Raw genomic sequence first — 24,818 nt, 5'->3', positions numbered from 1 at the left:
TTCTCAGTGTGATGTCAGATACTATGATCATGGACGCGATCGCTTCATTCCTGGTTCTGCCCAATCGTCTCACTGTTCCTCTAGTGGCAGACCTGCATGTTGCTCAGCTGCGGTGCCCTTTACCCAGGGTAACACACACACACACACACACACACACACGACTACATAAAGTATAACATTTTGACAAAAAACTAAAAAACATAATACTTTAGTTTTTGCAATTTAAATTTTAACTACCATACCAATAGTTTGGGCTCACAAAGGCTGCATTTATTTTTTCAAATATAGTAAAAACTGTAATTTTGTGAAATATTATTACAATTTAAAATAACTATTTTCTATTTAAAAACATGTTATATATATATTTGTCTGAATATAATAAATTTAACTTATTGATGGTAAAGCTGAATTTCCAGCATCACTTGTCACATAATCCTTCAGAAATCATTCTAATATGCTGATTTGATGCTTAAAGGGTTAGTTCATCCAAAAATGGATGAATTTGGATGAACTAACCCTTTAAGTAACATTTCTGATTATCATTGTTTGAAACAGGTTCATTTTTTGTGGAAACCTCCCACCCCCCGCCAAGACTCTTTTAATGATTAGAAAGTTCAAAAGAACAGCATTTATTTGAAATAGAAATCTTTTGTACCATTGTAAATGCTTTTTCTGTTACTTTTGATCACTTTAGCTTCTGTGCAATTAGAAATTCTCAACAACATTTTTTATTGCATAAAGTAGCATAAAGATATCTAAAGGATAGAGTTTCTTTAAAAAAATGGTAGAACACAATTAGTTTTCATTTAGGAGTAACGCAGTAATGAAACCGTTCTCTGCACTGCAGTCTCATTCTGTGCATCTTTCTTTCGTAAAGGGAGTTGTGCGTATTCACCTGCTGGAGGCTGATGGTCTGGCTTCGACGGATAACTATGTGAAGGGTGTGATGGCAGGCATGTCTGACCCATACGCCCTGCTCAGAGTCGGGCCGCAAACCTTCAAATCCCGCCATCTGGACAACACACTCAATCCCAAATGGAATGAAATGTATGAGGTGGGTTTTAAAGTGACACCACATTATAATAACAACAACAAAGCTATAAGCCATGTACTATTATTATTATATCAATGTAAATGTGAAAAACATGAATCTCATGTGTATCAGTGTCTTTCAGTTCAGATTTACGCTTCATTTTGTCATTGATTACCCATGCTGTCACTGTAGGTGTGTGTTTGGTGTTTGATGCATGCGTGTGTGTCCGTCAGGTCATTGCTCATGAGGTGCCTGGTCAGGAGCTAGAGGTGGAAGTGTTTGATAAAGATCCTGATCATGATGATTTCCTGGGCAGGTACCATATCACTGCATTTCTTCTCTGTCCATCCATCTCTCGTTTATTATTTAAAAGGTGTGTTTTGCTGTTTTCTGATCTCGCGTTATTCTTATCCTTGCGTTGATTCTGTTTATTCCACTTGTGCTCAGGACAAAATTAGATTTGGGGATTGTGAAGAAATCTAAAATAGTGGATGAGGTGAGAACCTTAATTCATATTCTAGTGTGTGTGTGTGTGTGTGTGTGTGTGTTTGTGTGTGTGGTTAACTTGGTTTGGTTTGCAAATCCTTGCATAAGTTTCACCACAAGACATGAAGTCTATATTGATGAACCAGTTATAAACCCCTAAAACCATGTTTTGCATATTGCAGTTATTTTTATTTATGAATGTAATCATCACATGGATGAATGCTTGATTCTGATTGGTCCATCATGGCATTCTCCAGTCAAATATTTTAAAGATGAGGGACTTTCATTTAACTGCTTTTCAAATCTCGTGCAGTGTTATAAATAGCTAAGACTAAAATACTTCATCAAATACTATCAAATATCGAAAATCGATAAAAAGCTGAAAAATAAAATTTTAATATTAGCAAAAATATTAAAATAGCTTAACCCAAAGTACTTACATTGGAAAGAATAATGCTAAAATAAAAATAATGATAATAAAAAAGTAAAAAAAAACTTATGAAAACTAAAATACAAAAAAAAGCGTAAATATGAAAATAAATAATAAATGCTAAGCACTGATTTTGTTCACTTTTCTTGCATAATAGAATAATTTAATCTGCAATGAGTATATGAAATGTAAGTGCACCTTATTTATTTATTTGGAAAGTAATAAGTGTGTTAAGCTGCTCGTTATTGTAAAATAAACCCCTGAAAAGGTAATTTTGTTTTGTATCAACCTGAAGGGGTTGATTTTACAATAATGGGCAGGTTATATAATGAACATTTGTGCCAAGCCTGTCTTGTTGGTGTTTATTTCTGTTGTAATGTCCCCTTCTTAGTGGTTCAATTTGAAAGACACCCCTTCAGGACGGATTCATCTCAGACTTGAGTGGCTGACACTAGAAGCCGACACAGAAAGACTAGAAGAGGTAACACTGTACATACACAGAACAGCACACACGCAAACAGTGTGTTCATCTACTCCACCCGATTGAAAGCTTACTTTGCACTTGGCAAACAGAGTGACTTCAAACTCAATTTCTTGTAGTTGGTTCGCCCCTCCCTCCATTTCCCTCATTTTTCTCTCGTTCTCTCTGTCAGGTTCTGAAGAGAAATGAAAGTGTGGTGAGTCGAACAGCAAAGCCTCCCTCAGCAGCCATCCTGACAGTGTATCTGGACAAGGCTGAGGCACTTCCTGTGAGTAATACTCTCACATCCTCTTCCTGCTGCACTCTTTATTCTAACACACACACACACACACACACACACACACACACACCACATACTGTAATTCAGACACAAAACTCTCCCTACAGGTGTGCTTAATCTTGCTAAAACCTGCTTTTGGTGACATCTGGGAATCTCATCGAATGGAAAAATTATTCATAAATAAACTAAATTTTGCATTTTAAAAAAGTAAAAAAAAAATAATAAAAAAAATTGTAAATAAAATGATAATTATCTTATAATTAGCATTAGGTGTGTTCGACATAACGCTTTGTATCGTTTGTATCAAATGCATTGTTTTCTTTTTTGGTCTGAAGATTCATCTGTTCTAAAATAAAAAAATATGATGTGATATCTGTTCAATTTCAATTCAATTTGTATTTTAATATGTAATTTATGGTTGCACTTTATTTTACAGTACGTGTACTAACATGTACTTACAGTGTACTTACAGTGTATTTATCTAAGAAGGTAATACAAGGTAACTACATGGGTTAGGGTTAGGTTTAGGGGTAGGTTCAGGGTTAGTACCTAGTTATTACATAGTTATTGTAATTACTATAATAAGTACATAGTATGTACATGAGGAAAAGGACTGTAAAATAAAGTGCTACCTAATTTATTCCTGTGATCAAAGCTGAATTTTCAGCATCATTACTCCAGTCTTCAGTGTCACATGATATTCAGAAATCATTTTAAAATGCTGATCTGCTCCTTAACAAACATTTCTTATTATTATCAATGCTAAATACAGTTCATATGCTGCTTCATATTTTTATGGAAACTGAGATAAAAAAAAAAAACAGAAGCCTAACAAACAGAAGTCGAAGGAAAGCTCCACCCTTATTGGAAAAACCTGTGTGTTGTGTGTGTGTGTGTGTGTGTTTGTGTGTGTGAATGCCTCTGGTTTCCCATAACCTGGCCTTTTATGTTTGGCAGCAGACTGGCAGACGCCCACTCTGAAACAGTCAAATAAAGACTTCAGCCATGTCTACAGAAACGATTGAGTGCAATTCTAGATTATATATCTTCACCTATTCAGCTCATGGCCTTGATGGAGCACTTTGTGAAAGCACTCGCACTGTTTCCCGCATCCAGAATATTTTCCCAGAAGTGCAAAGGCAAAAGAGTTTACTGAGAGGAACACGCTGATACTTAAAACTCTTGAAATAAATATATGAAGCAGTGTGTCGATTTTTAACATTGCTTATAATAGTAAATGTTTCTTAAGCAGCAAATCGTCATATAAGAATATTTTCTGAAGGCTCATGTGACACTGAAAACTGGAGTAATGATGCTGAAAATTCAGCTTTGCATCACATTACGTTTTAAAATCTATTCAAATAGAAAACAGTTATTTGCGAATGTTGTCATATTTTCTTCAATTTTACAGTTTTGACTCTATTTTTGATTAAATAACTGCAGCCTTGGTGAGCAGGAGAGACTTCTTTCATACACATCACAAAATCTTAAATCATAGTACCTTGTGTAAAGTTATATGAATTAGTTAAACTGTTAAAACAGGAAATCTAATCATATTAATGACAGAATCATAAAAGAACTACAATGCATTTGCTGCAGTGTGTTTGTTTTTTAAGTGTATTTGTGTTTTCAGATGAAGAAAGGCAATAAGGATCCCAATCCGATCGTTCAGATCTCAGTGCAAGATGTAACTCGTGACAGCCGGGTAAGATGCACACTTACCATCTCTCCCGAATAAACCTCCCCATGTGACCCGCTCTTCTTGCTCACTCATGTCCCTTCCTCTTAGATTTGCTGGAGTACGGTGAACCCCCAGTGGGAGGACGCTTTCACTTTCTTCATCAGAGATCCAAGCAAACAGGACATTAGCGTACAGGTAAGCTGCCTGGAATTAGCATCCATCTGGTCTGATCTGTTTACAAACCCTCTCTAAATACTGGAGAAAACATGGCTCATATGTGAATGCTGGCAGTATTTCTCCACACGTGAATTTTGCTAGTTCACATTCATGTCACATAAGGCATTTTTCCATCTCTTGCAGGTGAAGGATAATGACCGTGTTCAGGTTTTGGGAAGTCTGTCCATTCCTGTATCCCGTCTTCTCTCTTGCCAAGATCTGACTTTGGACGAGTGGTTTAATCTGAAGGATTCTGGTCCAGCAAGCCGCATCCACATCAACACAGTGCTCAGGGTAAATTCATCGAACACACAAAAAAAGAAATAATTATTTCTTATTATTATCAATGTGTGCTGCTATTTTTGTGTGAAAAGAACAGCATTTATTAGAAATAGAAATCCTTTGTAACATTATACATGTCTTTTCTGTCACTTTAAATCAATTTAATGCATCTTTGCTGTATAAAAGTATTAATTTATAAAAATAAAACAAACCTTTAAACAGCAGTTGATGATGTTATTCAGATTTCAAATGCATTATATTTGGAAAAAGAGTCTCATTCTTTGCTGATGTCATTTCCTGCAGGTGCTCTGGTTGGATGAAGCCGCTGCAACTTCCTCTCTCCTCTCCAGTGACCCTCTTTCCAAGAGTTCACGTCCACAGAAGACGACGCCTCATTCCAGCTTCGCCACTGAGGTGTCCATTATCACTGTCATTATCTCTGTATATGATTAATAATGTGTCGTATTAGCCATACAAGTACAATATGATCTGAAACCAACATCGTAATGGTCCAACTCCAATTGATGGCATTCAAATGGCATCCAATCGATCATAATCCTCCTCTTAAATCATCTGCTCTTTGTTCCTGTAGGGGGTGCTGCGTATCCACCTCGTGGAGGCTCAAAATCTGGTCCCCAAGGACAACATGATGAGAGGGATGGTGAAGGGCAAGAGCGACCCGTATGTCAAGATCCAAATTGGAGGTGAAACCTTTAAGAGTCGAGTGATCAAGGAGAACCTCAGCCCCACCTGGAACGAGATGTATGAGGTGGGAATGCTGGGAAATACACTTAGAAATCAACACTTTGCAATTTATGAAGATTGTAGTATGTATGTGTGTGTGTGTGTGTGTGTATTTTATTTTTTAAATAGTAGTCCGTATACAGTTTATATTATACAAAACATTTATTTGTGGGACTTTTTTCCTTATTAAAATATAAATAATGATAAAATTATTTGTAAACATTACAATAGTGTATGACCATCTAACAAAATATAAAAAAATTATCTATATATACCGTGTATATATATATATATATATATATATATATATATATATATATATATATATATATACATATATTCATATATATTCATATATATATATATATATATATATATATATATATATATATATATATATATATATATATATATATATATATATATATGAATAAGTAAATATATGATATAAAAGATAAACTTATGATAAAAAAATAAAAATAACTGTTTTACGTTATTTATTTATTTTATTTTATTTATTATTATTATTTTTTAATATATATATATTTGTTTAGCTTTGTTTATTCAATAATTTGTTTAGTTCCTTTTCTATTTTATTTATTTTTATTTATTTTTATTATTTATTTATTTTTCTCTCTTGGCTTTATATTTAAATGTCTTTTTGGTGGGAGGGTTTTAAGTGGGTTTATATTGAGACGATTTATAATTTCGTATTTTTCACTGAATACATTATGTATGGTCTTGTTAAAATACCAATTTAAAAAAAAAAAAACGTCAATAATTACATACTTTTTACATGCTGTTTTTTTAATAAAATTATAATTATATCCGTCCATATACAGTAGGTACTGCAGATTATGCATTATGCTAACTTTTTCCTCATTTAAACTGCAGAATCTTTCCCAAATGATCATTTGACAGCATGACAATGTATTTTTAACTTTTTATTTCCCTTAACAATTTTTTTACAGGTGGTTTTGACGCAGCTTCCTGGTCAAGAGTTGACGCTGGAAGTTTTTGATAAGGACATGGACATGAAAGATGACTTTATGGGAAGGTGTGAGGGCCGCTGTCAATATAATCCATAAGAACTCATAGCATTGTTTTGTTTTAGCATTATTTAGGCATATGTTGTTGTTTTTAGGCTGAAGATGAATCTGAGTGACATAATCAGCTCTCAATACATTAATGAAGTGAGTATATGTGCATCAGTAGTAATGAGTCTAAAGATAAGCTGTATGAATATAATGATTGTGTTTGTGTGTCAGTGGTTTACTCTGAGCGATGTTAAGCGTGGCCGTGTTCATCTCGTTCTTGAATGGCTGCCCACTGTAACACAACCAGAGAAACTACAGCAGGTGAGCAAAACCGATCTCTGTGTTGACAATGCATTGATGAAACCAACTGGTTAACTGGATGATTTATTCGTCAGGTGTTGCAGTACCAGTCAAAGAGCTCATACCTGAATAAGAGCGTGCCGACTGCCGCTCTCCTGTTTGTGTATGTGGAGCGCGCGCATGAGCTTCCTGTGAGTATGACACTAATGACATAATATCTCTGTTGTTCAGAGGAGACTGTTGGATTTTTCCTCTGAGAAGACGACTTTAGTAATATTGCATGCATCTCCTCTAGTGTGTAACTGTGCTTGTCTGAAACATTTATCCATATTTACTGTCTGAGATGTTCTCATGAGGTTTATTTTTTATTTTCTGTGTTTAGTTGAAGGAGAGTGGAAAGGAGCCTAAAGTTGGAGCTGAGCTGATTTTGAGGAGAACATCTCATAGAACCACGGTGAGAAACAGTTTTTACATAAATATGTTGAATTGATTTATTAATGAAGTGTGACTGCAATCACTCTTTTTTTTTTCTTTTACTTGATACGGTGTGATGAAGGTATGCGATCGCACCAGCTCTCCCCAGTGGGACGAGGCATTTCACTTTCTGGTTCAGGATCCATTGAACGAAGACCTTGTTGTGAAGGTAAGAGAATGCAAACAGCACATTTTCGTTAACCCTAGCTGTAGTGTTTGGCTTGTAACTCACCTTCCCACCTGACTTGAACCTTTCTACCTCACTTTTCCTCTGCAGTTGACCCACAACTGGGACTTCTCTCTGGGATCTGTGGTGATTCCTGTCAGAGAGCTTCTCTCTGAGCCAGGTCTGATGCTGGACCAGTGGCTCGATCTGGATGGAGCGTCACCCCAGAGTCAGATTCTGCTCAGAGCTCAGCTGAAGGTAAAACACACACACACATATTCTATTGTTTTAGAAAGGCGTCTCTTAAGCTCACAAGGCTGCATTTATTTCATAAAAAATAAAGTAAATGCAGGAAAAATGTCAAAATATTATTGCAATTTAAAATAATTCTATTTTAAAAGTTTTAAAAGTGTTATTTATTCCAGTGATGCAAAGCTGAATTATCAGCAGCCATTACTCTTACTCATTACTCTTCATTGGGGCTTAATATTTTTAGTGGAAACCATGTAGCATTTATTTTCATAATTTTTTGATGAATAGAATTTTCAAAGGAACAGCATTTTTATTCAGAGCATAAACTCTTAAATTCATAAAATCATGGCATTAAATCTTGAATTCGAAACATTTATATCGTCCTCTGTGTTTTTTAATTCCATTACAAGTACCGTAATTTTCCGGACTATAAGTCACACTTTTTTTCAAAGTTTGGCTGGTCCTGCGACTTATAGTCAGGTGCGACTTAGTTATCAAAATTAATTTGACATGAACCAAGAGAAATGAACTAAGAGACATGAACCAAGAGAAAACATTACCGTCTACAGCCGCCAGAGGGCGCTCTATGCTGCTCAGTTCTCCTGTAGTCTACACTGAAGACATAGAGCGCCCTCTGGCGGCTGTACACGGTTATGTTTTCTCTTCATTCTAAATGAATTTGACTTATAGTCCAGTGTGACTTATATGTTTTTTTCCTCATCATGACATATTTTTGGACTGATGCGACTTATACTCAGGCGCGACTTATAGTCTGAAAAATATGTTATCAAAAAATCCTTGAATTAAGATACATTTACTTTTGAGATGCAAAATGTTTTCTGAGAAATTGAACTAAATGCTTAAAACAAGAATGAATATCTGTCGGTAGGCTGTGGAAATGACTTTTCCGTTTGAGTTAAGTTGCTTTTCTGAGTACATTAGCAGATATGTGTTCTTGTTTTATTCATTTTGAGCAGTTTAATGGAAAATAAGACGTCTTATTTCATTTATGTCAGTTTGCTTCTCAAGTAAATGCATTTACTTTATTTAAGAATACAAATTACTCATTAAATTGCCTTTACCTGGTTGTTTCAAGTCTGGTTTCCAAACAAAATAAAAATCTATCTGACCGTGAACTTTTGAACTGTAGAGTAACAGAGTAGCCTGTACATTCATCATGTAAAAGTAGTTTTCAAGAAGAGAAGAATCTGGTTCATTCAGTGCTATATGACTGCAGAATTGTCCTGTCTGCTTGAACTGTCCCTTCGAAGTATTTGGTATTGATGTGATGTTTTCTTCATGTTTGTAGATTCTTTGCCCTAAAGAGACAGAGAGCTCTGAAGACCGTGAGGAACCTCATCGTCCTGAAGCGTCCAGCATTAGAAGAAAACAGGATGAGGAATTAATGCAGAAGTGAGAGGGGGAGAGGTTAATGTGTCCTGTTTAAGATCGATCTGTAGAACTGATATTTCGATCATAATTTCTCTTCAAATGTAAAAATCTCTTCTCTTTATAAAACCAGCATGATGGAATCGATCGACTAGTTAATAACAGCTGTACTAATTTTATCATAAACAGATGTATTTAAGGAAGTGTGTGTGTTTATTGATTATAGTTGACTGTTAAGTGTATTTATGGATATTTTCTGTTCATATTGTTGCATGTTATGTAACTTCTTTGGCCACAAAGAGAAAAGACAATGCTGTGTTTGTTTGGGGGGTTTTAGGTCTAGCTTTGAGGAGGTCCCACCATCTCCTGTCAGCAGGACTTCCTCTGTGTCAGTCCCAGAAGAGGAAGAAGTCCCAAAGGTCACAGACGTTTCCAGGTCAGATGACCTTCGACCCTTGCACACCAGCCCTGACCCCAGCTTTGGTGCTGAGGTGAGAAATGCTAAGATGGATGGCGAACTGATGAAATGGCTAATAAAAGCAAACATACCAGCATAATCGGGTGACTTGATGTTTTTTAGGGTGTGCTCCGCCTCCACCTGCTGGAAGCTGAAGATCTGGTCGCAAAGGACAACATGATTGGTAGGAAGGGGAAGAGTGACCCGTATGTCAAGATCCTTATCGGAGACACAGTCTTTAAGAGTCATGTGATCAAGGAGAACCTCAACCCCGTCTGGAACGAGATGTATGAGGTGTGTTTAGGTCCTCAAATGTTGTTTAAGTGGCTATTAAACATGGTTTTCAAAATAATATCCTGTGATCAATGCTTTTTCCAGCTGGTTATGACCTCCAGGTCGACCTCTGATGTCCTCGTGGAGGTTTTCGACAAGGATATGGACAAAGACGACTTTTTAGGGAGGTATGTGGCCATGTTTTTATTGCTACTGAAAAAAAAAAAAACCTGCGTTAATTGAAATAAAATATAAATATTAGATGAAAAATGTAAACAAACAAAAAAAATGCTGCCTTGTTTATTTGAAATGCTAAAATTACTTATTTATAAATTATTCAATTATATATTTAATAACAAAATAATAAATGCTTATTGAAACCATTTGCCGTATTTTTTTTGGACTATAATTCGCACCTGAGTATAAGTCGCATCAGTCCAAAAATACGTCATGATGAGGAAAAAAACAGTCGCACTGGGCAAGAGGTTGGATTTATTTAGACCCAAGAACCAAGAGAAAACATTACCGTCTACAGCCGTGAGAGGGCGCTCTATGTCTTCAGTGTAGACTACAGGAGAACTGAGCAGCATAGAGCGCCCTCTGGCGGCTGGAGACGGTAATGTTTTCTCTTGGTTCATTTCTCTTGGTTCATTTCTCTTAGTTAATTTCTCTTGGTTCATGTCAAATTAATTTTGATAAATAAGTCGCACCTGACTATAAGTCACAGGACCAGCCAAACTATGAAAAAAAGTGCAACTTATAGTCCGGAAAATACGGTATTACTTGTCCATGTCATGTAATGCATATTAATATTTGCTCGGCCACAGGGTGAAAATCAGCTTACAGGAGATCATTCAGTCTCAGCTGACTGACAAAGTGAGTGATTCATCACTGATATCTTTCCTCATTCTCTTTCATGTGTTAATTTTGAACAATTTAGAGATTGATTAAATTAAATTGGCATTTACAGAGGATTGCTAATACGTTTTCTGGTAAGGTGAGAAAGTGTCATATAAGCAATTTAGTGGTATTGTTGGTTTTTGATTTTTTGATTAATAATTTTTAGTTTTGCAAATGTCATTGAGTTTTCTTTCTCTGTGTCAGTGGTTTTCTCTGAGTGACGTCAAACATGGCCGGGTTCATATGATTCTGGAATGGCTGCCCACAGTCACACAACGTGACAGACTACAAAAGGTCATCATTAAATCTATGTTATGTTATGTTATGTATATGAGCTATGTGCAATCCATCTAAACATTTATTTATTCAATGGATTTATTTCAAGTACCTCCTGAAATTTTAAGTGATTCTCTAATATTACAGTAATAATAATGAATGAAATAAAAAATGTAATGACTAATTTTGTATGATCAGAGCGAAGGTTTCATTTTAATATAATTTTTTTAAATATGTATTACATTTATTTATATACGGTAATTTAATTTGTTTTTTTTTAAGGTTGTCTTTTTTTCTTTTTTTGTGATGTATGTATGCACAGGGTCAAGATTAGTTTACCTTTCAATAAAAAGTAATGAATTCATTTAAATAGTCATTTTGCATTAAAGATTACGTAATACATTTAATTACTCATCATGCATGTGAGTTCAGGTTACATTGTTACGTTTGATGTCATGGTTTTAAAATGTTAGAATAACAAATATTATTTGAATGCATGAGTTGTTCATTTCTTAGTATGTTTGTATAGTATATATCTATAGTCTTGGTGTTAGAATTTATTTCTTGTTGTCTTTATGCCAGGCTCTGCAGTTACAGTCTGAGCATTCATACCAGAACAAATCTGTGGCGTCAGCAGCTCTGTTCTTCATCCTCTTGGAGAGAGCTCACGACCTGCCGGTGCGTCTTCCAGGCATCATTACACACACACACACACACAAATACAGTTAAACTATATTGGACAGAATGGTTGTAATACTGTGTCATGTGTGCAGCTGAAGAAGAGTGGAAAGGAGCCTAAAGCTGCTGCAGAGCTGGTGCTGGGAGACATTTCTCATAAAACCAAGGTGGGAATTAGTGGCTTTTGTAAAGATTAGGTTTCGTGTCAGTTTCTGACCCTTAATATAAGCAACTTCCTCGCTGGTCTGTTTAAAGGTGTGTGACCGCTCCACGTCTCCCGAGTGGAGTGAAGCTTTTCACTTCCTCATTCACAACCCTACAGAGGAAATTCTTATTATTAAGGTAAAATAGATGGAATTATGTTTGCTGCTTTTATAAACATTACATTGGTTATTTATAATATGTATAATATAGCAATTAATTATCTCATTCTTAGTAATATTTTATGTATAATACAAAGTGTGTGTGTGTGTGTGTGTGTGTGTGTGTGTGTGTGTGTATATATATATATATATATATATATATATATATATATATATATATATATATATATATATATATAAACACATTTATATACATATACATTATGATAAACTCTATCATTTTATTACCGTATATATTATATTATTTGTCACACTGCTGGACCATTTAGAAAAAGGTGACCTAGAATTTACACTTTCCCGTGTATATATATATTTTTTTTATTTTAACTTGACTTTTCAATATTGATGTAGTTCATGGACACATTATGCATTAATAACCTTTATATATGTTGTAATAAACAGTCATAATGGATTTTATTAACTTTCTTATATCTTTTTCGCTCATTTGACCGTAGCTTTCAAGTGCCTTTGAGCAGCCCTTAGGCTCTGTGGTTCTACCAATCAGAGAGCTGCTTTCAGAACCAGGTCTACTGATGGACCAGTGGTTGAGTCTGGATGGAGCAGGTCCTGACAGTCAGATTCTGCTGAGGGCACAACTTAAGGTTAAACAACAATTCTTGCTGCTTTTTCTAAATTGTACTTTAATTACCTTTAATAATTGCCTTTTTCAAATAGTAATTTCAGCTCAGAAAAAAAAATATATATATATATATTGTATATGGATCTCTTGCAATTAGTTACATGCTGGTGTGTCAAATCTAGACCATTTGAAATGTAAAAATGGCAAAATTACACTACTTTAATTTCAGATTTTGGACTCAAGTTTGGATACAAGTGTCCTTCATCGTAAAAAGCCTGTTGTTGGAGAAGAGCATTCAGTGAGTGAACAGCCTGAAGAAAAAGCACAGTCACAGTTGAGCACGAAAACACAGCTTGACACTGAGGTTAGTTTGTGTGTGTAGAAAGTGTGTATCTCATTTGAAGATTTTATTTGAATTGATAATTCATTTTATATCATATTTGTGACCCTGGACCACAAAAACAGTCTTAAGTGTCAATTTTTCTATATTTAGATTTATACATCATCTGAAAACTGAATAAATAATATTTCCATTGATGCATGGTTTATTCAGATTGGACAAGATTTGGCAGAGATACAACCATTTGAAAATCTGGAATCTGAGAGTGCAAAAAAAACTAAATATTGAGAAAATCGCTTTTGAAGTCATTTTACTAATCAAAAATTAAGTTTTGATTTATTCACAGTAGGAAATTTACAAAATATCTTCATGACACATGATTTTTTACTTAATATCTTAATGATTTTTGGCATAAAAGAAAAATCGCTAATTTAGATTTTTTTTTTTGGCTATTGCTAAAAATATACCCCAGCGACTTAAGACTGCTTTTGTGCTCCAGGGTAACATTTTATTTTGAAATAATTTTATTCATAATATCATTATTTTAATTTTATTGTAATAAATTATATTATAAATTATTTAATTTCTTATTTAGTTTTAATTTATTAAATTAATTACATTTTCTATTTAATTACGTTTTTATTTTTAAATAGTATTTCAGATCCATTATATATATTACATCAAACTACTTTTTGGAGATAAAAATTTGATTAAAAAAATATTAATAATAATAATAAACATTATAAAAGTGAATTATGAAAAGCTTCCTTTTAAATTATTTGCTTATTAAAGACATTGTTGCCAGAGTTAATTTTGTATAATTGAGATACTAATATGGTGTTTTTATTATTTAAAATTATTTAAATTGTAAAAATTTTCATTTTAATTTTAGTTTGAGTAATATTGGTTTTTGTTTTTGTCATTGTTAAGACTAGCTGTTTATAGCACTATTTGGACGGGACTAGTTTTCTAAACTACGTTTGAGTTTCGATTCTTACCACCTGACGTCTGTGATTTTCATGTGCCAATTCGGACGGGACTAACATCTCCGTGTTTATTACAGAGGTGGGAGGGTCTGATTTGTGCATCTGGGCGTCAGAGATCACGCGCTCTGTATGCGTGCATTGCATTCATTCGGAATGATTGCCTTAGGATTATTACACAATAAATACTAAATGGCTAGTATAACAAAACCATATTAATGTGTGGTTCCTTTAGTTTAACTTGTTTTCCTTTTTTTTTTATTAAATGTAATTAAAACATTATGTAACTGAGTACATAAATGAACGTGAGTAATCTTACCTGATGCTGATATTACAATAGCCGGTATTAACAGTTTACGAGATCTTGCATTTGATTTTATTATTTGTATTATTTTTTTATTATTATTTATTTGCCGCTAAGCAAATCTATCAAACATCCGCGCGGTAAGAGCATCTACGGTAATTCACGTTGGCCAAAACACAGTTGCTTTAGCAACTAATGGAAATAAAAGTTTTGTATGCATTAATTTTTAGATTTTAACCAGAATTGAAATACAAAACATGCAGTTTTTATTTTAATGGTTCAAAAACTGATGAATAGAATAAGCAGCAACAAACTAATTTTCATTATTCAAAATTCATATTTCATTAAAAATTGTAAAAAAAATTACATAAAGCTTGTTTTTTAAAATATATACATTTTATTTCTATACAGTCTCTACGGCACTTTTTGAAAATGTTTATATAAGAGGCAAAAAGTCATGAATAAATCTGAAAATAAGTCAATATTTAACTTTTCAGAGAAGCATTTTGCGTGTAAAGTTCTACTTTCAGTTTTGGTTTTCAACATAGCGTTTAAAAATAAACAGCTGTTCTTTTTTCGTTTTTTTTTTTTTCATAATGGTTAAAAAACAAAAGTTCACGGACCATAAATTAAGTTTTTTCAATATTTTATTCTATTTTGATTAACAAATATTTTGACAACGTAAAGTTTTTTATTATTATTGTTTTTCTTTAATAAGTGTAATAACTCTGATTGTTGCTTATCATTTACAGGATCTCAGCAATGTTCCTGATTCCACTTCCAGTGAAGGTGGATATATGGAACCAGTCAAAACATTTGGATCAGCCCATGAAGAACAAAAACACATGGAAAAACCAGAAGAGCAGTGAGTTAAAGATTTGAGATGGTTTTGTTAATCCTTATTCAGCTTAAATTAACAAAGTAATATATTATTAAAAATCATAATAATGATGGACCATCATATACAGATTGATTTATGTGTGTTTGTTCACGATAAACAGGTCTCCCAAGAAGGTTTCTCCCAGTGTCCCTGCAGAAGAGTCAAAAGTCTCTAGCTCCACAGACGTACGACCCCAAAAGACGAGCCATGACCCCAGCTTTGGCACCAAGGTGTGTGTTATCTTTCCGTTACGGTTCTGTGATCAGTTTAGTAAAGGTCTTAGGATGCTGGAACATGTCCTACTAGGCAGGATCATGTTATTATTGTCTAATATCTGTCCCATAGGGGGTGCTGCGCATCCATCTTTTGGAAGCGAAGGATCTGGTTGCGAAGGACAACATGATGGGAGGGATGGTGAAGGGCAAGAGCGACCCGTATGTCAAGATTCATATCGGAGACACAACCTTTAAGAGTCACGTGATCAAGGAGAACCTCAACCCCGTCTGGAACGAGATGTATGAGGTGGGAATGCTGGGAAATGTAGTTTGGAAAAATCAAGGTGTTACAGAAGTTACTTTAAAAGAGACTAATAGTTATGTTTTCCATTTTTATTTACTAGATGGTTCTGAGACCTGATTATAATCTTGATGTGAAGTTTGAGGTCTATGATAAGGATTTTGAATCGGATGATTTCCTTGGAAGGTTAGTACATTTACAACCACTATTACTCATTAACGCGCAAGGCTGAAGAAACCAGATTTTTTTTTTGCATTATTACATACTTTTTTTAACTATGCCCCAGATTTTCATGAATTTACTCTAACATTAAAAAACTTTTTATTACGGATAATATGTTCATACAACAAATGCTATTTCACTTTGTCTTCATGTGTGTTCAGGTTCAAGCTCAAACTCGGCCACATCATCAGTTCCCAGTATGATGATGAAGTGAGTATGGACACATTTGACTCTGCTTCATAAGAACAGAACACAGTGAGCACATGAATCATTTCCTGCTGCCTTTACTCTTCCAGTGGTTTACTTTGAATGATATAAAACACGGTCGAGTCCATTTGGTCCTGGAATGGCTTCCCACCTCAACACAGCAGGATAGACTGGATCAAGTCAGTTTTTCCTGAAGACAAACAGAGTCTGTCGATTATTAGTTTTTTATCAAATTTACTCAATGCTACACGTTGTCTTTTTTACAAGGTAATGCAGATGCAAAGCTCTCTGACCTACCAGAACAAGTGTGTGCCATCAGCAGCGTTGGTGTTTATTTATTTAGAAAGAGCTCATGATCTTCCTGTGAGTCTATATATTTCTACACAATACATATATATATATTTATTCAATCTCTATAAATTATTTAAATGACTGTAAGTGTAATGAGAGTTCTGATGGCTGTCTTGGCATCTAGTTGAAGAAAAGCGGAAAGGAACCCAAAGCTGCTGCTGAACTTGTACTTGGAGCAACATCTTATAAAACCAAGGCAAGAGAATTTGATCTATAATAGCAATCATGCAGTACTATTAAAGGTCATGTGGCATTTATTTGAATTAATTTGTAATATTGTAAAAAATATTTAATTTCGTTTTCCTGTGCTCTCTTATGTAAAGGTGTGTGATCGATCAACTTCTCCTCACTGGAGTGAAGCATTTGAATTTCTGGTTCATGACCCCAAAAAGGACATACTTGTCATTAAGGTGAGGATATTTTAGCCTGAAATGCAGTTGATATCCTTTTGTGAAGATAAGATGCAATGAATATTAAACTAATAATCCGTAACTTCAATATATGACAAAATGTATTTAAAATTGTCATTATTGTATACACAGTGCAGAGCCTTAGTGTCCTTCAAGTACATACTTAGCATGCTAAAAAAAATAAAAAATAAATCAACAAACCTAAACCTGAAAGAAACTGAAAAGAAGAAGAGATTACTCTGATTTGCGCCCCTTGTGGCAGCACCAGAATGCAACAGGGTTTCTGTGTTATGCTTCAGGTCTTAAATGATGATTATTTCAGACTCTCGTTTGATTTATTGTCATTCTGAGCAGATCTCAAGTGCCTGGGACCAACCCATGGGCTCTGTGGTTCTACCAATCAGAGAGCTGCTCTCAAAACCAGATCTGCTGATGGACCAGTGGCTCGATCTGGATGGAGCTTCACCAAAGAGCCAGATCCTACTCCGGGCACAGCTGAAGGTCAGACAACTTGAGCCATCTTCACTCATTTTGATCATTTCATGAGCACAAGATGTTCTGTTTAACAATTTTTTGCTGTTTTATCCAGATCTTGGATTCAAAAATGGCCGCCTTAATAGCCATGGGTTCAGGTCCTGTGTTGAGTAATAAGCAGACGGCCACCACTGGTCACATCAAAATCTCCCTTTCCTTCCAGAAGAAGTTGACCGTGATCATCCATGCATGCAGGTCTGGTGTGATTAGAAACCGTTTTGACCCATTTCAAGTTTAGAAGTTGCCGGTGTACGTCTGAAGTCTGAGGTGAAGTGAGGACGTTCTGAGTTTCTGTGTGTTTTTTAGGGGTCTGGTTACATCATCTAAGGACAGCTTAGACACCTACGTCTCCCTCATTCTGCTTCCGGATAAAAGCAAGGCCACCAAAAGAAAAACAAGTGTGAAGAAGAAAAGTCTGAACCCAGAGTTCAATGAAAGGTTTGGCGACGTGTGTGTGTGTGTGTGTGTGTTGTTTGTGAATAAGTGAGGTTCAAGTAAACTGTAATCAGTTCTATGTACTATGGTGATACCTTACCTTTGCATTGGAGCACCATCTAAACACAATGATGTGTTAATATAATTATTTAGTTGCATATCGGAATACTATTAAGATAAGGGTGTGTTTAATTCATTTTCAAACATTGCATTGTGCAAATCAGGTCTTTTGATTTTATGATCTGAAATGTGTTTGCATTTTAATGAGTTTAATGAGTTTGATCAGACTTTGTGTGATAAACAGGTTTGAGTTTGATATGAGTGTGGAGGACGCTCAGAGACGAGAGCTCAGCGTCTGTGTGAAAAACGCATCCTCGTCCTTCATGAATCGAGACAAAGACTTGATCGGCCAGGTCAGTCTGTCCGGGCTCACTTCAGCTGTACGGAAACAAAAAAATACACATTTCTCCTTGTCCATTTAAAATACTTTCATTCAAAACACCAGACATTCTAACACTCTTATGTTTGTGCACAAAATTTAGTAAGACAATAAGAATTGTTTTCAGATAATTTATCTTGAATTATGAGTTACTTTTTTGTATTCTTTGTTTTAAATATAAATCTAAGTGCATGATTTTTTAAATATATTTCTTTAGATATTTTTTACTGTAAAGCAAGACAAAAGATTATCTTAATGTATCAAGAATACAAATATTTACAATTAACTATATTATTTTATTTGTATAAAATTTCAAGAATGTTTATATTATAAATATTTATAATTGTATAATTAAATTGTAATTTATATTAAGGTATATAAAAATAAAATTATATATAAATTAATGTTATTGTTCATATTTGATTTTATAATATTTATAATTTAATAATTACATTTTAATATATATATATATATATATATATATATATATATATATATATATATATATATATATATATATATATATATATTCATTTCAAATCAATTTTATTTATTTTATTTATATTTACAGTAGTTTATAATAAAAACATTTATTTCATTTAATAATCATATAATAATTTTAAATGTTTTGGTGTTTAATGTATTATTGATTTATTCTTGTAGGTGCAGATAGACCTGGGACATGCTGACTTAATCTCTGGAGTCACAGAATGGTTAGTTTTGGTGCTTTTAATACACAAACATACATTGATATATTATTATTATATTGTGAATATGTATTATTTATTTTGTTCTGAAATCTGTTTAACTTCTACAGTGACAGATTTTTTTTATTTTTGAATAAACTGTTCCTTAAATTGGTTTTCTTTCTCTGTCAGGTATGATCTAAAAGAAGAGCAGAACTAATTAACACAGTGCTCTTAAACCTCTTCCTGAAGTTCAGCAGGTTAACTTCACTGTCTTGTATCGCTGCCAGTGCTTGCCTTCCCTCTTTATTACTTCACAAACACACATATTTCTTCCCTCCATCTGTTTGTTTATCAACAGATGATTTCTGAGTGACCAGTTCATGTGATGAATATGAATGATCTTTGTGGTTTGAACATATTGCTGCATTGAGTATTATATCAGAACTGATGTATAAATTGGTTATATCTGTAAAGTCAGTATCAGATGACTGAATGTTAATTGTACGAATTGTTTAGCAGGCAGCTGGAAAGAGTCTAGTCTTCCTGTGCAGGTTGCATGGACATTGCATTTGTGTTTAAATTTAGAAGGAAAAGGATTTAAAAATGAGTTTTTAAAGCAAATAAATATATTTGTTTTTATTAAAAATCAGGATACAATATGAAATCTTCATGAATGAACATAATTGACAGATCTTTGTGCACTAAAAAAAAGAAAGATGACTTCTGTGCTGTTACCACTGCAGATCTCTACAATCATAGTGTTGCGTCTCGACATATAGCTGCTGTTTACACATTGATGGGTCTCATGTAGCTTCTGCAGTCCATTGTGATGCCACATATCTAGAAAATCCAAAATTATGTTATTAAAGCTAGCTTGTTACATTGTATGTTCGATTTTAAAAGGTATTTTATTTACAGTCATTTATTTTGCCAAAAACATGCCCGGATCTATACTTAGGGATCCCATACTTGTGAAAACCTTCCAAAACATCGGGAATTTAAATTGATTTCCAGGCTTGCAAAAATCATGAAACATAGTGTTGAAGTCTCAAAAATGTCTAAAGTGAGTGTAAATTTGCTCTGACAATGAGTTTCAGAGTCATATGCATTGAGCTGCATTCAGAGCTCAGACTCGATTTTTTTTCTCTTTGGAGATTTTTTACACCATGTATGGTTGTTTAAAATCACTTTATTCGGAGAATTGGTACCGGAGTTACAAACGAAACTTCAGTATTGTCTAAAATTTTAATTATGCTTAACCACTAATAGCTGGATATCGTGATAATTAACAACTGTAAATGTCATGGAAATGTATTTGTTCAACAATAGGAGCCCTGTGCAAGATCTAGACCCAGAGCTGTTTAAATCTTCCCCTGGAGGGCTAGTGCGGTGCAGAGTTTGGCTCCAACCCTGGTCAAAGTCACCTGCCTGTGATTTTCTTGATTGGCAAGCTCAGGTGTGTTTGACTAGGGTCGGAGACAAACTCTGCGCCGCATTGGCCCTCCAGGACAAGATTTGAATATCCCTAATCTAGACCGAACACAAAAGCCTTTTGTTCAGCTTCTTTTGTGTTTTCATAATTTTTTTGTTTCATTTATAATATACTTGTATACACAAACTACCATTCAAAAGTTTGGGGTCGGCAAGATTTTTTTACAATTAAAACTTTCAATTGATAAAGTTGACACTGAAGATATTAATAATGTTGCAAAACATTTCTTTTTCAAATAAAGGCTGTTCTTTTGAACTTTCTACTCACCAAAGAATCATAAAATAATCACAGTGAACTGTATTTTTTAAGAAATAAATGGAACCTTTGTTAGAACTAAACAAAAATCCTACAGACCCCAACGAGTTGAACTGTAGTGTACAGTATTTTTTCGTCATAGATTTTACTTTACTAGTTGAAGTTCATATTTTGCATTCCATTTTCTATCACTGTGTGCATGTTACTCTTTTATTTCCAAAATGTTTATATTCCACATTTAAACATGCTGTAATGTGTTGAGATTTATGTTCAAATCAGTAAATACCAAAGAACCAATCCATGCTACGGATGAGCGTGTTCAGTTGAACATGCAGCACTACTCATACTGTCACATACATGAGTGTATCGTCTCATACTCACAGCTGTCAATAAAACAGTTATGGCATCAGTTTCTTGTCAGAAGCCTTATATTCCAACTACATAACTCAAAAATCACTAAAAAGACCTGTGGAAGTTGGTTTTTATTTAACAAACAGTCTATGTTGATCATGCACAGCTTTATTGATGCTGCACTGTGCATGGATACAAACATTTGGAAACATTTAAAGGACGTGTGGTTTTATGTAGGCTGTGAAGTGATTATATACTGTAGATAAAAACAGCCCATCAACATAATACTTCTGTCTTAGTAGTTCATAAAAAGACAGTGTGACAAGCAGTTCATACATGAACATTATGATAACACGTTTTCTCATGGTACGAAGGCAAGAGTGCGTTTCTCCCTGAAGGGAGACATAATCAGCCTTCAAACCATCTAATATTGACTTCCAGGTCTGTTCAGGCATCTTCCCACAAATATCCAAAGACTTCAAAACCATTGCAGTTTTATGTGAGACTGGAAAAGAAGAAATAATGAGGTTGAGTTGGCTTTGAAATAATAATTAGAACATTTTACTTGGATAAACTGTATGTATTTCTCCATCACATACCTGTCGATGAGCGAGTCTCTCATGGTAGTTGCGATGGCGCTGGGCTGTGTTTCACTCAATCTGAAGACGCTCTCGATGACGGACAGCTCAGTGCTCGTGGTGTCCAGTCCACAGAAGGCACACCAGTCGTTCACCACCATACCAGCAGCGATCACCTCACTACCGCGGTTCACCGTCCCAGCCTTCAGAGAAAACAATCACAACACAATTGTGACACTGGACCACAAAACAGGTCATAAGGGTCCATTTTTTATTGAAGTTTATACATCATGAATAAATAAGCTTTCCATTGATGTATGGTTTGTTAGGATAGGACAATATTTGGCCAAGATACAACTATTTCAAAATTTGGAGTCTGAGGGTGCAAAAAAATCGAAATATTGAGAAAATCGACTTTTAAGTTGTCCAGATGAAGTGCTTGGCAATGCATGTTACTAAACAAACATTACATCTTGATATATTTACAGTACAAAATATCTTCATGGAACATGATCTTTACGTTATATCCTAATGATTCTTGGCATAAAAGAAAAATTTATAATTTTGACCCATACAATGTATTTTTTGCTATTGCTACAAATATACCCCAGCGACTTAAGGCTGGTTTTGTGCTCCAGGGTCACAATTATCAATGAGTCAGCATCAGTGTAAAGAAATCATGTAGTTCCTTGCATAAATATGTAAAGGTTTCTGACAAAATACCAGTTACTTCAGTCTAGGGTTTGACGATGTAGTGAATCTATTGCCCCATTAGTCATTTCACAAAAGTTCATAGATAAATACTCAAGGTATATACTGGTAATAGTCAGAAAATTAGGATCAAATCTTAACTGACATTAAAATGGCAAAGATTAACAAAAAATGTGTAATTATGATAAACTAAATATTCTGCATAAATGCCAAGTATGAGAAATAATAATAGTGATTCTTATCTTAGTAAACAGCACTATTTACACTATTGTTCAAAGGTTTGGGTCAGTAAGATTTTTAAAAGAGGACTCTTATGCTCATGAAGGCAGCTTCTATTTGATTTAAAAAAAAAAAATAGTTATTACAATTTAAAATAACCGTTTTCCATTTAAATATATTGTAAAATGTAATTTATTCCTGTGATGCAAAGCTGATATTTCAGCATCATTACTCCAGTCTTCAGTGTCACATGACCCTTCAGAAATCATGTTGATTTGTCCAAATGAACTGACTGTCATAGAGCAGTCACTCACCACTAAAGGTACTTGCAGGAGTGATGAGAGTTCATCTTGATCTTCTATGGAGGTTTTGGGGTGGACGAGGCCTCCCTGGTTACTGAAGGCACAGTAACTACCCACAAGCACCTGCTCCGCAATCGTCTGTCTGAACACTTCCACTTTGAGAGTGTCTGCAAGAATCTCTTCTGTCTCCTGTGGACAATAATTTCCGGATTGAATACAAAAAACATCAGCTTTGGGAAACAAACTTTCAACTTTCTAATGGATTCATTAATCTAATAGGCTTTTTAGAGAAATAAAAAGCATTGAGAAATAATTTAGACCCATTAAGGACATTCATAGTTCGGAGAAAGCAAACTCATTTCAGAGAGTATTCCATTAGGGATGTTCTTACTCTGTCGAGATCAGGATGAACTAGAGCAACATAGTCGTTACAAGCGATGACGTTCCCCAGCGCAGAAAGACGCTCTTCTACTCTCTGAATACGCACTGAATCTGGCAGGCAGTTCCTAATGTGCTGTAACTCTTGATCAGTCGTGTTGTTGGGGACCAAGAGACCGTGACGATTTCCTGCAGAAGAGCATCCCAAGATGGACACACAACATCTATTATACATCACATATGAGAACGTAAAAACATAACTCAGTTTAATCAAATTAAAGGTCTTGTTACATTATTTACTGACATGATGTCTGAATTTCAATCAGCATACAATAAACAAAAATTAAGGTAATCGATCACAAATGTGAAAAATATATTTGATTGGATATATTTTCTCACCCACACACATTCTGCCAATGATTCGACATCCTGCTATAGAAGCATGAACGACAGGCATTGTTTCTGACAGTTCACCTTCAAAAACACTGTGGAAAAACAGGTATTCATCACAATCAGAACTGTATTGTGTGTACATTACTGTATATATAAATATACATGTGTGTGTATTCAGTAATCTCATTAATGGCTTACCTGTAAAAGTTTTCTGAACCACCAATCGCTACCAAGCAGTATGTGTTTGTGAGCTTGGCAAAGCATCCAATTTCATTATTCTTTTCAAATGACGCACGGACTGCCATTCTTCTGCTATTGAACTGATCAAAGCTGTCTGAAACTGATGACAAACAACATTTATAGGGAGATAGTGATAATAAGAAAAATAAAAATAGGGAAGATATAAAAACATTATTAACAGTATACACACACACTTTTTTTATATAATGTATTTATCTACAATTAGGTTTAGATCCCAAACAGAAACATAAATGCATATATTTCAATAGAAAGTTATTATAAAGGATAATCATATATCAACAGTAAATATGGTGCTATTTTAGTAATAAATAACATCTTTGCATTTATTTATTTTTATTTAGGTTAGAGAAACATTTTAAATGTACTTCGGAAATGATTATTTTGAAACATGGCACCATGACTAAATAAAGTAAAAATCAACAAAACCTTAGGCCTAAACTCGTTCTAGGTAACTTTCATTTAAACAGCACTAGTCAAGGTAGTTAGCAGTCGGCTAATTGAAGTTGTTTAAACTTCTCTAGTCATTAAACGCTATCAATCAGGTGTCCTCAAATGACGACACAGGTTAACAATACATATAACATCCTAACTGTAAAAACTTAAATATAAAATTCATGGCAATTACAAAAGTAATCTTATATTTACCGATAGTCACTCTATGTAGAAGCGTGGACAGCCGTAAACCACGTGTTCACTTGACTTCCTCAACGTGCTGACGTCAACGCGTCATGATAGTTTGTCGTGACGTCAAACACTCATAGGAGACGCCC

At 34.3% G+C, this 24,818-nt stretch overlaps 2 protein-coding genes across 3 annotated transcripts in view; one reads left to right on the top strand and one right to left on the bottom strand.

The window, feature by feature from the left end:
- Positions 1-21,264, top strand: part of esyt1b (extended synaptotagmin-like protein 1b) — a 30,081-nt gene extending 8,817 nt beyond the window's left edge. The window contains exons 8-52 of one of the 2 annotated variants that reach the window (XM_026213012.1): positions 8-128; positions 878-1,054; positions 1,267-1,349; positions 1,481-1,529; positions 2,341-2,430; positions 2,603-2,698; positions 4,344-4,415; positions 4,500-4,586; positions 4,752-4,901; positions 5,193-5,303; positions 5,482-5,658; positions 6,605-6,690; positions 6,778-6,826; positions 6,902-6,991; positions 7,066-7,161; positions 7,353-7,424; positions 7,527-7,613; positions 7,722-7,868; positions 9,172-9,275; positions 9,589-9,742; positions 9,832-10,002; positions 10,087-10,169; positions 10,809-10,857; positions 11,086-11,175; positions 11,740-11,835; positions 11,931-12,002; positions 12,091-12,177; positions 12,674-12,820; positions 13,028-13,070; positions 13,107-13,162; positions 15,178-15,290; positions 15,427-15,535; positions 15,651-15,827; positions 15,925-16,007; positions 16,205-16,253; positions 16,340-16,429; positions 16,518-16,613; positions 16,726-16,797; positions 16,925-17,011; positions 17,366-17,512; positions 17,601-17,740; positions 17,852-17,983; positions 18,285-18,393; positions 19,083-19,132; positions 19,298-21,264. In XM_026213012.1, the coding sequence (XP_026068797.1) occupies positions 8-128; positions 878-1,054; positions 1,267-1,349; positions 1,481-1,529; positions 2,341-2,430; positions 2,603-2,698; positions 4,344-4,415; positions 4,500-4,586; positions 4,752-4,901; positions 5,193-5,303; positions 5,482-5,658; positions 6,605-6,690; positions 6,778-6,826; positions 6,902-6,991; positions 7,066-7,161; positions 7,353-7,424; positions 7,527-7,613; positions 7,722-7,868; positions 9,172-9,275; positions 9,589-9,742; positions 9,832-10,002; positions 10,087-10,169; positions 10,809-10,857; positions 11,086-11,175; positions 11,740-11,835; positions 11,931-12,002; positions 12,091-12,177; positions 12,674-12,820; positions 13,028-13,070; positions 13,107-13,162; positions 15,178-15,290; positions 15,427-15,535; positions 15,651-15,827; positions 15,925-16,007; positions 16,205-16,253; positions 16,340-16,429; positions 16,518-16,613; positions 16,726-16,797; positions 16,925-17,011; positions 17,366-17,512; positions 17,601-17,740; positions 17,852-17,983; positions 18,285-18,393; positions 19,083-19,132; positions 19,298-19,325 (4,474 nt within the window). In that variant the 3' untranslated portion in view covers positions 19,326-21,264. Of the gene's footprint in view, positions 1-7; positions 129-877; positions 1,055-1,266; positions 1,350-1,480; positions 1,530-2,340; positions 2,431-2,602; positions 2,699-4,343; positions 4,416-4,499; positions 4,587-4,751; positions 4,902-5,192; positions 5,304-5,481; positions 5,659-6,604; positions 6,691-6,777; positions 6,827-6,901; positions 6,992-7,065; positions 7,162-7,352; positions 7,425-7,526; positions 7,614-7,721; positions 7,869-9,171; positions 9,276-9,588; positions 9,743-9,831; positions 10,003-10,086; positions 10,170-10,808; positions 10,858-11,085; positions 11,176-11,739; positions 11,836-11,930; positions 12,003-12,090; positions 12,178-12,673; positions 12,821-13,027; positions 13,163-15,177; positions 15,291-15,426; positions 15,536-15,650; positions 15,828-15,924; positions 16,008-16,204; positions 16,254-16,339; positions 16,430-16,517; positions 16,614-16,725; positions 16,798-16,924; positions 17,012-17,365; positions 17,513-17,600; positions 17,741-17,851; positions 17,984-18,284; positions 18,394-19,082; positions 19,133-19,297 lie in introns of both variants that reach the window. The other variant, XM_026213011.1, reaches the window with a different exon arrangement.
- Positions 21,265-21,321: 57 nt separating this feature from the next.
- Positions 21,322-24,817, bottom strand: LOC113050232 (eukaryotic translation initiation factor 6). Its single transcript, XM_026213017.1, has 7 exons — positions 24,694-24,817; positions 23,986-24,127; positions 23,794-23,879; positions 23,408-23,583; positions 23,029-23,205; positions 21,806-21,987; positions 21,322-21,711 (listed from the first exon to the last, which is right to left on the bottom strand). Exons 2-7 carry the CDS (start codon positions 24,090-24,092, stop codon positions 21,702-21,704), a joined length of 738 nt encoding a protein of 245 aa, XP_026068802.1. The 5' UTR covers positions 24,093-24,127; positions 24,694-24,817; the 3' UTR covers positions 21,322-21,701.
- Between the last annotated feature and the right edge of the window lies 1 nt (position 24,818).

The sequence above is a fragment of the Carassius auratus genome, chromosome 31 (genome assembly GCF_003368295.1).
Source record: "Carassius auratus strain Wakin chromosome 31, ASM336829v1, whole genome shotgun sequence".
Classification (NCBI taxonomy): Eukaryota; Metazoa; Chordata; class Actinopteri; order Cypriniformes; family Cyprinidae; genus Carassius; species Carassius auratus.
The sequence above is the reverse complement of the archived record's forward strand: the minus strand, read 5'-3'. Positions and strand labels throughout refer to the sequence as shown.

Coding starts and splice junctions, on each gene's coding strand:
- LOC113050232 (XM_026213017.1), bottom strand. CDS start 24,092: ATGGCAGTCCGTGCGTCATTTGAAAAGAATAATGAAATTGGATGCTTT. Junction 23,206..23,407: donor TTCATCCTGATCTCGACAGA/GTAAGAACATCC, acceptor TATTGTCCACAG/GAGACAGAAGAGATTCTTGC. Junction 21,988..23,028: donor TCCTGCAAGTACCTTTAGTG/GTGAGTGACTGC, acceptor TTTTCTCTGAAG/GCTGGGACGGTGAACCGCGG.